The sequence below is a fragment of the Leptinotarsa decemlineata genome, unplaced genomic scaffold (genome assembly GCF_025532065.1).
Source record: "Leptinotarsa decemlineata unplaced genomic scaffold, Ldec_3_MD MMD2_tig00000035_RagTag_RagTag, whole genome shotgun sequence".
In the NCBI taxonomy this organism is placed as follows: domain Eukaryota; kingdom Metazoa; phylum Arthropoda; class Insecta; order Coleoptera; family Chrysomelidae; genus Leptinotarsa; species Leptinotarsa decemlineata.
In genome coordinates, this window is record NW_027412540.1 from 25,798,232 (window position 1) to 25,813,809 (window position 15,578).

The window sequence follows — 15,578 nt, forward strand, 5'->3', positions numbered from 1 at the left end:
GTTCATTATTTCCAGGTCGTCTCCACAGTCTTACTCGACGAGAATCTGGATGAAATCCAAATCTGGATTCGTCTGTAAACAAAACTGTGGCCCAATCATTTGCATCCCAGTTTTGATGTTCTTGACACCACTCTAATCTTCTACCGGGATTGCCTCTCGACAAAGGTGGACATCTAAGTGGCCTTCTGTTGTGGAGATCTGCTTCATGCAGTCGATTTATGACAGTATCACGACCAATGGTTACCTGGTGCGTCTGCTGCAACATGTTAACCAACTCAGGTGCTGTGATTGTCGGTTGTTTTCTTGCGGTTAAGACCAAAAATCGGTCTTGAACTGCAGTTGTAGCGCGTCCTCGCCCTGGATGTTGTTCGGCTGGACTGCCAGTTTCGGCGTGATACAGTGTTTTTACTTGCTTTGGTGGTAGTGAGGATGCCAGGACTTTAAACTTGTGAAGAATGAATCTTAGCTTTTGGCATAGAGATTGTATATGAATGTTCCGCTTGAGATGCATATCTATGTGTACTCCCAAATATTTTGTAGATGTTGCTGATTTGATAACGAACTGTTCTGTTGGAATGTTAACTTGAATTTTATCGAAGTTAGGGGAAGTTGTCCTATTGCAGCAAAATGGTAGGAAGTGTGTTTTATCAACATTAATTGTGAGTAATTTATGATGTAGCCATTTCCAGATTATATGAAAGTCTGATGCAACTATGTCTCTTAGTTCGTCCCAAGAATTATCTTTGTAAAAAAATGGCTGTATCATCAGCGAAACCTAGGATATCCCCCCTAGCTTTCAGCAAAAACATACCGTTCACGTAAATATTAAAGAGAAGTGGTCCCAGGATTGTTCCCTGGGGTACTCCATACTGAATAGTGCTGAATATGCTTTTCCATCCGGAGTCACAGCCGGAAAAAATAAATATTCGAGCTGATATGCCGTAGTCGAAAGGAACTTTTAGAAACGTTTCGTCTGCTACTGCGGCAGGCATTTTCAGTGATCAGCGTCCTCAATACTGTGTTAAAAAATTCAGGGTTATTTTTATTTCTCCGAAAAAGTACTTATTCGGTTTTTATCTCCTCAATCTTCATCGTCCTTCCTATTGCTTTCCGCAGCGGCGAAATCACCAGGTAGGTAGGTAGGTCTAAAGTGGGTGGATCTATTCGACCCTCTACTGCAACCCACAAAGGTTTATTGTGGCTCACACCCATTCACACTCGGCCAAATAAACCCAGCTTCTTAACGAAGCCGATTAGTTTGTATGGTGAGTGGTCTTTCAGGTCAGATGGTGAAGAGTTCGGATCGGCCGAACTCTAAGAACCTGATTTGGTCCCCAGCAGAGCAGGGACAAAGTATATGCTCTGCTGTTTCATCATTTTCCTGACAGAGGCGACACACACCGTCTTCCAACAGTCCAAGTTTCTGCATATGATGATTTTAATGACAGTGACCTGTAAGAAGGCCTGTTAGATATCGTAGTTCATCCCTACTGTAGTCCAACAACTGTTTGGAATCAAGCTTCGAAGGGCGAATAAACGCCTTGGAGTAAGCCAATCCTGGAAGATTCTGCCAGAAGTCCATGAATCTTCTTGCTATCCAGGTGTTCAGTGTTTGTTTGGCAAAGCCCAAAGCAATGCCAATGACAGGTTCTGGTCCTATGAAGTCACTTGCAGCACCCTCCTTTGCAAGGGAGTCAAAAGCTTCATTGCCTTGCAGGCCAGTACGGCCAGGAATCCAGACCAGAGACAATCTGTTAAGTCTTCCTATCGAGGAGAGCCGTTTTTGGCAGTTTGCTACCAATTTAGACGTTGCTCGGTAGGAGCCAAGAGCTACCAACGCCGCTTGACTGTCGAATATTTTTATTGACTTGTGTGTGAGGTTGGATTTATCCAATCTCTCCGCACACAATTCGATAGCGTAAATTTCCGCTTGAAATACAGTCGCATAAGTTCCTAGGCAGGTAGATATCTCTGTCCTGGGTCTGCGACTAAAAACACCTGCACCAGAACCGAAAGGTGTTTTTGATCCATCTGTGAACCAACAACTGTCTGCTCATATTTTCTTCTCCGGAGGATCTAGTCTCTCTACTCGGGAATAGTACTGTTGCACTCTGCATTAAATTGATTTGTGCAAATGGCAATGTGCACAAGTCTGTTCACAATCCATCTAGCCTTTCTTTCCCGAAAAATGTGGAGAGGAGGTAGATCTAGAAGGATTACCATGGCCGCTAACCATGTTAGCGATCATGCCGTACCAGGTGACAAACGAAGAAACTATCGCCAATGCGGAAGCGGCAATCAATAATCTACCGGATTAGGAAGTGGAAGAAACCCGGATTGTGACAGCAAATATTCTGAGCAAGGTACGACCGCCAAACTGGAACATCCTGAAAATAGAGATTGCAGCCTTAGAAGGCTTGAACTCTGACAAGGGCATCACGATTCTTCCAGGGAAATGCCACGGTACTTCTGAAAACGAAATAATATTACAGCAAAATTGAAGGATAACTAGACCCTCAAACGTAATTGGAACGGAAACTTCACTGTCGGAAACCGTACAGATAACCATTCTTAGAACTGAAGACGTTCCACTCAAGCTCTACGGTCTTTCGAAGGAACATTAAAGCCACATGCTACTGAGACAAATAGTCAGTGCCCCAGGCTGGCCGACCCACCACCCGGCGAAGCATCTATCCTCGCTCTTCCAGTCTCACGTGGGAAAAGGGAACTCCTACGTCAAAGATTCGACAGATTTCTTTGGTAAAATTGGAGACCTAACTTTGGAGCCGACAGATATTCTGTTCAGTTTCGATATTGTGTCCTGGTTTACCAATGTTCCACTGGAAGACTCTCTGAGGGGACTAGCATACTTGTTTCCGACTATCCTCGGACTGTTGGCGAACTTTCGGGAAGTTTTTTCAATGGAGGGGTAACTTCTTTGGAGCAACTAGGTGGCATGGCGATGGGAAGTCCACTCAGCTCAGTGATAGCCAATTACTTCATGTAACGTTTTGAAGAGAAAGCAGTTAACACCTTTAAATTAAAACCTACCTTGTAGTTATGTTACGTTGAATGACAGTTTTGTCATCTGGAAATATGAAAGGAACGCTGTAAACTTTCTCCTAGACCACGTGAACGCTCAACACCCCAGCATCAAGTTCACCATGGAGCAAAACGGCTTGCTTTTCTGCAACAGAATTGGAAAGAATTGCAGGTGTATTTCAATATTAATGTGACTGATACGGATTACTCTTCAGTACTTCAGCCAGTCCTTAGGTCTGAAAAGGTATCATAAACTGAATAATGATTACCTAAAGCATATTATTCAATTCTACATCAGATTCAATACTTCATTGGTTTCAATAAGGGTGATCTATTCAAATCCAGTTGCTCATTCAGTAAAATGTTCAAAAGCTTCGTTAAAGATATGATTTTCTACTAAAAGATGATTTGAATGTGTTGAACTTGTTTTCTTATTTACACAGTTTATATGATGTTCCTGGATACGATTCCTAAATGTTCTGCCAGTTTGACCAATATATACCTACCTACCTCAGGACAAGTTCCACACTTCAATTCATGTAATCCTGATTTCTTGAATTTGGATGTTTTGGCACGTCATATCAAAGTTGAAAATTAGGTACGATGAGAACATGGGTACATGACAACTTCTGTGATTTTTGTTTGGGGGCGATTTTTGGTGTAAGGCTTAGACGAACAGTATTTCACAAGTTGAGGAAAGTGGACGTGGTTGAATATGTATAAACAAAGATTATTACATTTACTCTGCACAGCGATTTTGAAGTACAAAAAACATCATAGAAAAACATGACTCTGAGAGGGAAAAGACAATTATCTAGTCACAGAAAAGAAGTATTTGAGCAATCTTTCACTTACACCGAATTGATTCCACAGAATCAATCACAACTTTCATAATCATAAAGGAGAAGTTTTCTCAGTAATCATATCTCAATCCTCTAATTAGTATCTATTTCAAAATTTTTGAATTATTTGAAATTACATGATCATGTACTTCTTGTACATAATAATAATTGTCCATTTAATCCGTAGTTCCGAAAATATTTATATTATCTATTGAACACTTTTCCAATACCAGACAACAAAGTAATCTGATTCTTCAACGCTTCTGCTTTCACCAAGTCAACTTTTATCATTCCATCATTTCGGTCATTTCGAAAAAATGGAATATTTGTTTATTGGCACTGAAACAGAGAAAGTAACGATGTAAACAATAATCAACTCATAATGATTTGAATTATCGCCGCACTTTTCGAAGGTATGAGAGCAATGAAAGATTTCTAGTGAAAATGTAAACAATATTTATTTCTACTATACGGTTCACACTTTTGAAATATATTGGTCAATATTCATTTCATCTTAATGACCGTAATTCAGTATTATCAGATAATATGGCAGGGTTGTTGTCAAACTTTTGGAGCACTTTTGATTTATTTTGAACTAGTTGTTGCCTGCGGCTTTGCCCGCGTAAAATTTGGTTTGTTACATCAAGTTTCGTGAGAGACCATTTCAAACGAATAGTTACAATATTTTTTTATCAATCCAAAACTTCAGGTTTCCAACTTCAAAACTGACGTAATTCAATACAATCTTTGAATCCCTATTTTTCCCCTTCGAAGGTACGCTATACAAAGAACCTACCTGCATATTTCAAGATTCTAGGGCTGTACGTTTATATAAGAGCGGGCAATAGCCATGTAGAAGATGCAATACTAAATTTAACTTCATAAATCTATAGGGCATTGGACAATCTTAGGGCATAGGGCGTTGATTTACATCTCGCTAGAGCCATCTGAAGACTCTGATACTGTATGGATCAGCTCAGGAGTTGTTTAAAAACAATTACACACGGTGTACCACAGGGGACAGTAGTCGGGCCGCTTTTATTAACTATATACGTGAATAGTTAATTGACCATTCAAATCTAAAGTAAATTCATTAGATATAGCCATACTGTACGAAGGAGAGAATTGGGTAGATTGAAGGCAGAAGAAAATATGAAACATATTCAAATGTAATAAGCTCCATCACTGAATAGTTAAAAAACTCATTAGCTACCCTTAACACCATACTCCAATCACTTGTCAAATCTAGGACCTTTGATAGTTGACAAAACAACAATGATAAATGAAAAACTCAATCAAAGTACTTAGGAATGATCATTGATGAACATTTTAATGGGACCTGCACGTGAAAAATGAATTGAGGGGTTTACTGAATACTTAGTTGATTTTTTCGAATTGATTAATTTTAAAACAATTTTAAACATTTGCTTAGTATATTCTCAATTATCCTGTGGAATTCTGGATTGCAGAGGAGTGGCAGAAACCATATATATATATATATATATATATATATATATATATATATATATATATATATACAAATCACGAATGAAATAATTCGTGGATACAACACTCAAAAAAAAGGGGGGGCAAACCGCGGACACGTGTTTCTGGCTATTGGCCTCATTAGCGCGGTACAGCCAAGTATAAAGATGAGCAACACTTGTTTGCCGAAAGCAGGAAACAACACATATGCACGGAGTCAAAAACAGAAGCCAACCGCACATTTGTGGTTCCAGTTAGAAGACCTAGAATTCCTAGGAACCAATACAGAAACCAAAACACTAAAAAATGTACAGATCCGGAAAAAAGTGTAGATCAAACGTTTCATGATTCTGAAATATATAATATTTGAAGTGAAAACTGATGAGCAATGACTTGGTGGTGATGACAATGTGTGAAACGCGGCGGGTGGAAAATCACAACGGCTTGTTAAAATTCAGACAAACTTTTGAATCTATTATTGAGACTTTAAAACAATTCAGCACATACCCGGATATGGAGACCTCAACCAAAGCTTCTTCTTTCTGAGATCTGCTCTTGCCAACGAATTCGTGGTATGACTCGGTTTTTGGCGAAGGTATTTGCAGCAACATTAACGGTATGCAAAGTCCTGATGTCCCCTCTTTGTTACTTAAAAACAGCTGTCTACCATATTGAGAATATAATATCACACTTTCTAGATATTCGATTCAATAGTGAAAAAGAATTTTCAAATTCATTAACAGAAGCAAAGGATTTATTGGCCGATGTCAATGAAGAGATCAATTTCCACGATTGATACCAGTACAGTACGGCAGTACGGCATCGCGCTAGTCCAAATACTAATCTGTAAAAAAAATCTGTTTTTTCTTTAACCAGCTGTCGCACCCCTACGAACGGCAACCCTCAGAAATCGAAACTTGGGCGAGCTAAGGATTAACGAGGTCTTACCTTTTAACGTGTGTTAAAAGGTAAGTATTACCGCATAACTGTTGCAATACCCCTATAAGAAGGCTTAACTTCCCAGCTCAAAATAAGATTTACTGACCACAAGAAAGTGATTGCTGCTATGTACACTCTTATACCAACAGTCCGTTCCGAAAAGGAACCGTCATTTCCAAGAGAGGACCTAGTGATGTTCGGGAACCTGGTGGAACTAGACGAGGCACAAGGCGAATTTCAACTATGGAAATTGTTGTGGCAGGGCGAAACCCCTTCGGACCGGCATTCTTGCGCCTTTGAGGCTGTCGTAGAGTGCAACAGGCAATTGTATCCCAACATATGTTGTTGAACATTATGTCGACTCTACCAGTAACCACGTGCACCCCGGAAAGGTCATTTTCCACACTTAGGCGCCTAAAAACCTACCTACGAAATTCTTGTGGGCAAGAGAGGCTAACTGGGTTGGCCCTAAAGACAATTCACAGAGATGTCATTATCCCAACTGATGATGTTATAACAGAATTTGCCCATAAAAAGTCTAGAAGGCTTGATTTTGTATTGTGAGTTCACTGAATTGGAAATTTAAGGTTTTAAGTTTCAAGTAACAAATATGTTAGTCCAGTTTTTTCAGTGGAGGCCTTTTTCCTTGCCAATGTAATGGTAATTAATTAAATTTGAATTAGCAGGTCTTTTTTATTGAGACTCCCCCCGGAACAAAAATCTAGGCACGGCCTTGGTCATGAATCATACAGAGCAAGAGATCCGAATTCCTCGCGACTCAATAGGCTCTATTCACCTTCCAGGTTTACTTAATTACTTCGAAGCAATAGCGTCAGGTCAAAAAACCTGTAGACCACGGCTTGTAAACTCGAAAACTGCAGTTTAGTCACCAACTCAGTCTAGATAGACTGTGAGATAGCTTCTTTAGGGAATGTCTGAATGTGCTGAATGTGTATCATTCAATTTGTTTTTTTTTTCAGCTCATTTGCAGAGCGCTACGCACAAGCAACTGAGGAACATCTCCAAACATTTACTGAAAAAGTTGGATACTTCGTGTAAACAAATCCCACCTCCTGAAATAAAGAATGGCAGACTAATCAAACTGAAGAAGAGGAAAGTGGCGTCAGAGAAGTTTTACATGGTTGCAGAATTCAAATGTCATGAAGGATTTGTATTCGAAAAGCCACTTTCTGGCAAGATGTATTGCAGCAGAAGTAGATGGGTTGGTAAAATGCCAGATTGTAAACCTGCCACAAAACTGGGTGAGTTTGTACGAAGAAAAGAATAGAATATATTTATTTGACTACATTACAATACATGTTTGTTTGTAGCATGTCATATTAAGAAAAAAAAAAGACCATACCGTAGAATAATAATTGTTGAAATATAACATATAGTGAATATGATGTAATTTTTGAAAATAATATTAAAACAAGAAACGATAGTTAAAAAAAACATAGAAAGTATCAAAAAATTGGAAAATTGGGCGAGACGAATTTTATTCCCTACAAAGTCTGGAATGTTCAATGTATTCCTCTGTGGTATAAAAACAACGCGTCAAAAGTAAGTTTTTCATCCTTATTTGAATAAATGTATACTTGATGATTTCAATTTCGATTGTAATATATTGTAGAAATAATAATTTAGTGAATTTTTATTAGATTTGGTTAGTGAAGACATGTTTTGAATTCAGTCTATAAGGCAAACACAGATGTACAATTTTTACTACTAGAGTATCTTATATCTCATAAATAAACAAAAATATAAATCCAGTGAATCAAGATAATTGCATGATTTTTTATCATCTGATATTATGTATAAAGTGCAAACAGGAAGTAGTTGAAAGCTTCAGTTTCGGATTTCTGCTGGTTTGAAACCAATTATTTTGTGAAATATAAATTAAAACTGAACTAAAGTAAGTAGCTAATTGCACTACTCGATAACGTACTACTTCTTCAATTTCCGACAAAATCAAGTTTAAACTTGTGATTTCATCACTAAGCAAACAAAAAAAAATAATTTTCTCTGAAGTACATTTTATTCACATATTTGACTACTCATCGTATGTCACCCATATTTGGAATAACGTAATCGAGAAACATGGTAATAGGGGAGCCCAAGCGGGGTTTCGGGATTTATTAAAGTGCGGCAGATTAATATACAGGGGGATACCTTGTACACGGTTAAGTACCTCCACCAAATATGAGCCCCATATATAAGGCCGCCTGTGAGGGATAAAGGATCAGATTAGTAAAAAAAATTGATCATCGGAAATTCTCGAGCGCGTCAGATTAAGGTAGAGTGAGTTAATTACATACTAAAAAGTGTATATTCCAGTAATCTGACAATTTGAGAGAGACGTTGGATGTTTCCTTGCTCATTTTGGAAAACTTTATGTACTGTGGTCACTTAATATATCATTTGTCAAACCAAATATGTTCTGTAATAGTTGAAGACTATTAGTTGTCAAATTTTCACTTCCTTTTCCTTCTCGTACTCGGCACGTTGGAGATGGTTTTCTTTAAAAATATTTTTCAAAATATTCAAACAAAAATATTCACATTTTGTGCAAATGTTTGCTTATTGTGATGTTCATGTTCATGTCCACTCAGAGTGGTTTTTACCAAAGTTGTTGTACCTTCAGATAGCAGGATCTTCTTGTATATACTTGACGAGTAAGTAATTCTACAATATTAAAAGAATTTAAAGTTCAATCTGAAATTAAAATAAATATCATTGAATATTACTTACTTGTAGGTATCGCACTGATGATGGCGTAACAGCCAAAAGCGCTTTGCAATTTACAAATAAAAATTATTTTACAAGAAATACGATTCCTTTCCTGAAGAGTCGGCAATGCGATTACCTTTACTCCTGTCGTTATCTTTAATCCACCTCAGGATAATGTTATCATCTACCGAGGCTTTGGAAAAATCTTGGAGGCACTCTGGTACTAGCCCTGAGGTAACACGTTGTCTGTTCAAGGCTAATAGGGCTTGTCTGCTATCAGTGCAGATTGTTATGTTTTTGCCTGAAATTCCTTCCCTGTTTATTTCTTTTGTGGTGATTAAGATACCAGCCAGTTCTGTTTGAAACATGCTGGTATTTTTTCCCATTGCTCACTTAATCCTTAGGCTTAGTGATCTGGAGTACACTCCACATTCTGAGCCTTCTTTGGTTTTTCAGCCGTCTGTATACAAACCTCAGAAACTTTTGATGCTTTTTAAAGCTCAGACCCTCTTTGGAGTATTTTTTATATGTATGGAGTTCCGCTCCTAATACCCTGAAGCTGCTGAATTCCATCCAGAAAAAAGCCATCCGCCTGATTGGATGGCTTAACATCACTTCACATCACTTGCAACCTCGATAGTCTGAAACATCGAAGGAAGGTTGGAGATTTGTCTATCTTTTATAGATACTTTCACGGGAGGTGATTCCACCAAGAGCGGTACATATCAGAAATACGCGTGAGACTGTGGCTTCTCATCGTTTTGATATTCAACTCAGTACACCTCGGACTTCGCTATTCAAGAAATCTTTCATTTGGAAAAGTGCGTTTATGTGGAATAAACTTTCTGAGAATATTTTTCCAAATGAATTTAATCTCCAGCGATTCAAATTGAATGTGAATCGCTACTTCCGCACAGGTACCGCTCTAAGAGTGCCTTGAGGATTTTTATGTTTTGCTTGTATTTTATCTTCGAAAAAACGGAAAATTTACAATGTTGCCAAACTTCTTCAGCTAATGTCTTGTCGATAAATTGAATAAAATGTAAGTTGAAACACTACTTGAATATCCAAACATGAATTGTTCAGTGCGAAACTTTTGAAATATCCGAAACCACCTCGATTTATTATGGTTATTGATTTTTCATTACGTAACTGTGTGAATTGCAACTTTGATATTGAATTTTTTTCAGATATTTCACAAAAAGTTGGTGCTCTTCCAAAAATCCATCTCGGTGAATGCCACCATAAATCCAAATCGAAGTGTCCCCATCTTTGCTATGTGTACAACGGAAGAACGACGTGCGGTTGTCCTCCTGGATTCCAAGAAGTTAATAAAAATTGTGAAGGTAAAATTTCCATAAATATTTTCAATGAAATATTTGACATATCACTTAAATATATCTAGTAGCATTATTGATTGTTGAAAACGAACATTCGTGATTCAACACCAAACAGCGTTATTTAGACCTACCATAAGTCTCATCAGTGCTGCTAGATTGAACAACTGTTTCATTATGATAGCATATAATAATAATAATAAAGTTTATTCATCCTGGCAATTTACATGATTTATATAAGATTTATGTATGAATAAACAAAAAATCACAGAAGCTCTAAAACGTGCTTGTTAGTGATAAAATAATACTAAAAAAAGAATATATATATATATATATATATATATATATATATATATATATATATATATATATATATATATATATATATACAATAAAAAACAAAAGACAAAAAAGACAAAGACAATATCGATAAAATTACATTGGAGAAATATGAACTCAAACCTATTATAATATAATTTAATATTGTAATACATAAGGTTACATACTAGCGAGTAGTGAATGAGAGAAGAGATGGTAGAGAGTATTCTTTATGTATGAAAGATTTTAGTTCTTTTTTGAAGCGATGTGGGTTCTTTATCAATTTGATTTCATGTAGAAGTGTGTTGTATAATTTTGGAGCAAAGTATTTATATGAACGTTGGGAGATTAGTTTTTGCATTTGTAGTGTGATATGTTGATTTCGTTGACGTGTAGCATATTCATGTGTGGGTAATTCAAATTTTCGTTTTTGGTGGTAATGTATATTTATTTTCAGGAAAAAGAGTTAGTACCTAGATGTCAAATACATGACTTTCCGCATAGAGAGCATCAGATGGAAAAGTGGGTTCTTTTTTTAGGATTATTTTTAAAAACCGTCTTTGGAAATGCATTTCTATGTGTACTCCCAAATATTTTGTAGATGTTGCTGATTTGATAACGAACTGTTCTGTTGGAATGTTAACTTGAATTTTATCGAAGTTAGGGGAAGTTGTTCTATTGCAGCAAAATGGTAGGAAGTGTGTTTTATCAACATTAATTGTGAGTAATTTATGATGTAGCCATTTCCAGATTGAATGGAAGTCTGATGCAACTATGTCTCTAAATTCGTCCCAAGAATTACCTTTGTAAAAAATGGCTGTATCATCAGCGAAACCTAGGATATCCCCCCTAGCTTTCAGCAAAAACATACCGTTCACGTAAATATTAAAGAGAAGTGGTCCCAGGATTGTTCCCTGGAGTACTCCATACTGAATAGTGCTGAATATGCTTTTCCATCCGGAGTCACAGCCGGAAAAAATAAATATTCGAGCTGATATGCCGTAGTCGAAAGGAACTTTTAGAAACGTTTCGTTTGCTACTGCGGCATGCATTTTCAGTGGTCAGCGTCCTCAATACTGTGTTAAAAAATTCAGGGTAATTTTTATTTCTCCGAAAAAGTTTTTATTCGGTTTTTATCTCCTCAATCTTCATCGTCCTTTCATGGGTCTATTCAATCTTTTCCTTCCTATTGCTTTTCGCAGCGGCGAAATCACCAGGTAGGTAGGTGGGTCTAAAGTGGGTGGGTCTATTCGACCCTCTACCGCAACCCATAACTCTGTCCTGGGTCTGCGACTAAAAACATCTGCACCAGAACCATAAGGTGTTTTTGATCCATCTGTGAACCAACAACTATCTGCTCTTAATATTTCCTTCTCCCGGAAGGTCCAGTCCTCTCTACTCGGGAATAGTACTTTATAAGGCAATTCGTTGGAGGCATGAAGTCAGAGGTCATTTCTAGAATGCTGTGACTTCCAATGTCAACCAACAGTCTGTTGCACTCTACATTGAATTGATTTGTGCAATTGGCAATGTGCACAAGTCTGTATGCAGTCCACCTAGCCTCTCTCTCCCGAAAAATGTGGAGACGAGGTAGATCTAGAAGGATCTCCATGGCCGCTGACGGTGTGGTACTGATGGCACCACTGATAGCCAGACAAGCCTGTCTCTGTGAGCCGGAAAGCTTCGCTTGGGTCGTTTTCTGTAAAGCCTTTGGCCACCAAGCAATTGCACCATGAGTGATCATTGGTCTGACAATCATCACATAAATCCAATGGATTTGTTTGGGGCTTAAACCCCAAGTTTACCAAAAATCTTTCGACATGTCCATAGAGACAATCTGGCTTTGTGTAAAACTTTTTCCAAGTGAGCGTTCCAGGTGAGTCTTTCATCAAGGGCAATGCCAAGATATTTCCCCTCCGTTCCAAATGAAATGACCACACCATTGAAAGTGGCGTTAGATCGTCAAATTTTCTCCTTTTGGTGAAGGGGATTAACACAGTTTTGCTGGGGTTGACAGACATCTGCTCCCTCAGGCACCAACTGTGAACAACTTTTAACTTGCTTTGGAGGATATTACAAGCTATTTTTCCAGACGTGGACCTTGCCAAGATGACAAGGTTATCTGCATAAGCTTGCAGATCGACTTTTTTTCTGTCGAGGGCATCAAGCAGACTATCCACCAGGAGCGACCACAGAAGGGGTAGTTGCAGTTCTGTTTACTAGCATGGCATAGATCCAGCCAGTTATGATCGATTCTATACCCTTCCTAGCCAGAGACAATCCTATAGATTTAGGTAGTGCATTATCAAATGCTCCTTCAATATCAAGAAATACAGCAACCGCAATCTCCTTGTTGTCAAAGCTCTCTAGAGAGAATCTTGTGAATTCTTGTGCTGCGAGGCAAATCAGAGATACTCTCACAAAACTTCCGTTTTGCCTTTCTAATTTCCTTGTTGTATGTCGTGAGAGTAGTTTTATAATACTTACCTGCCTCTTTAGCTCGATTGAATAGTCGTCGAACTGCTTTACTTTCACTTTCCAGGCTTTTGTTCCACCAGGTACTACAAAGATGAAGTTTCAACATGTACTTCTTCCTCATTCACAGAATCCAAAGAATATATTCGGTTGTTTCAAAAGTTTTGTCCGTTTTTATGAGTCTACTTTGAACTGTCATACCTCAGAGAATAGTTATCCAATTTAATCGTTGTTTATCATTATTATTTTATTTTTTCAAGGACAAATGTGAATATCCATGCCATAAATTATAATATATTAATTTTCAGATATCAACGAATGTGAAGTTCCAAAAATTCGGTCCATTTGTAAGTTTGGCTGCATCAATTCCATTGGCTCTTATCATTGTTTAGAGGATTCCAATGGATACTTATCTGATGCCCCTGTTGAAAATAATGATACCATTCCAAATGACGATGAAGAATACGACGACGAAGAATACGATGATGAAGAATATGATGAGGAAGATTATGATGAAGACGATTATGAAGATGCTGATTATGACGATGAAAAACATATAGACGGAAAGGAGGCTGATGAAATTTCGAATAATGATAAGTCAGAAGAGTCACCCAAGGAAAATAGTAAAAGTAAATCAGAATCTATCAATGAAGGTTCAAAGAATAACGATTTACTTTCTGATAAAACAAATATAAAATCCAGTTTGGAAAGGAGAAATGACTCGGAGGTTAGAAATGGAGATAAATCAGATTCGTATGATGATGAATACGGAGAAGACTATAAAGATTATGATGAAGAGGTGAAAGTAAGCATTAGCAGTTCAACATCTACTGTACCTATTTCGCCTACTACTACCCCTTTACTCACTACCAACGTTGATGCTGAATATAAAGAAGATGATTATGACGAGTATGACGAAGGCGATGAAAATGAAGTCGATACGAAGACACCCACAACTATGTTATATTCTACTAGTGATGCCACTTCTATTACTTCTACAAGCAAGTATGAAATTGGATTAGACAAACCTGAGAATGTTGATGGAAGCAGCATATCAAAAATGACAAAAACGGACAATGAAGATACTAAAGAATCTGGGAATTTTTTCGCCAGCAATGAAGTTGTTGAATTTGATGATTCAACGAAAGAAAGAGTTGCTGACGATATCAAAAAGACCGTGGATATATCATCAAATGGTATAGAATCAACAACAAATGAAAACTTGGATGGGAATGTGAAACTAAATGAACGCATTGATACAGAAATCGAGAATGATGTAAAATCAACAGAAGATTATGATGAATACGATGAAAACGATTATGACGAGTCTGAAGGACCTAATGAAGTTACTGAAAGAATGAACTTGAGTGATAAATTCAGTACGACGAACCCGACTACAATTACTTCTTCTACAGATGGTTTTCATACAAGTACATATAGTTCCGGAAAAGGCGATGCCATAACGGAAATTTCGACAACCCTCAGTAGCCACAAAGAATATGAAAATGAGATACAATACAACCGCAATGCTGGAACTGATACTGATGATGAAAGCACCGAATCTGTGGAAATATCAACACAGAATTCTAAAGATAATGATTCAGTTGGGAACAATGAGGATTATGAAGATGAAGATTATGATGACGAATACGAAGAATCTACTATTGTCACTAGTACGACCATCAGTAATTTAGAGACTACTAAAAAGCCTATAGTAGCACCTGATGGAGAAATTGAAGAAGATAATTCAATAAGACGGTATTATCATGAAAGTTCAAATGAAACTGAAGAAACTGAAACAGAAGCAGGCATCCTCACAACAACTGTAACGGACAAAGGAGAAGAAGACAGCAATATGAAAATAAACTTCACAAATCTAAATTATAATGAAAAAATTTCAAGCTATGATGATATTTCAGGAATAACCGGGACAACGAATGGAATTTCATTTTCCCCTGAAACCACAACACCCATAGATGATGCCTGGGGCAGCATTACAAAAAAAGATTCGATGATCAAAGAAACTGAAAACAGAGATGACAAGAATTACGACATTCACGAGGAAGATCAATATGAAGAATATAGTGATAACAGTCGATCGTTTGTCAACTCTACTGACGATTATGAAGAAAAATACGATTCTACCGTCGACAGTATTCTGGAAAATGTAAGTTCTACTCCCGTTCAAACACCACCTTCTGATGTGAAGCCATTGAAGAATAGGACAGAAAATGATGAAGATGAAAACTATGATGACGATGATGACGAAGAAGAGGATTATGATGAAGGGAAGCGTCAGGAGCCGCACAAAGAAGAGAGTATGGTAGTCGAAAACGAAGTTGATAAGTGCGAGGACGGGTTTATTCTGGATCAAAACCATAAATGTATAGGTAAGGAATCAGAATTAATG

At 37.5% G+C, this 15,578-nt stretch overlaps 1 protein-coding gene across 1 annotated transcript in view; it reads left to right on the forward strand.

Moving 5' to 3' along the window:
* Positions 1-15,578, forward strand: part of LOC111513279 (uncharacterized) — a 65,752-nt gene that overhangs the window by 34,610 nt on the left and 15,564 nt on the right. The window contains exons 3-5 of the mRNA XM_074172156.1: positions 7,289-7,570; positions 10,229-10,384; positions 13,477-15,558. Of these exons, the coding sequence (XP_074028257.1) occupies positions 7,289-7,570; positions 10,229-10,384; positions 13,477-15,558 (2,520 nt within the window). The remainder of the gene's footprint in view (positions 1-7,288; positions 7,571-10,228; positions 10,385-13,476; positions 15,559-15,578) is intronic.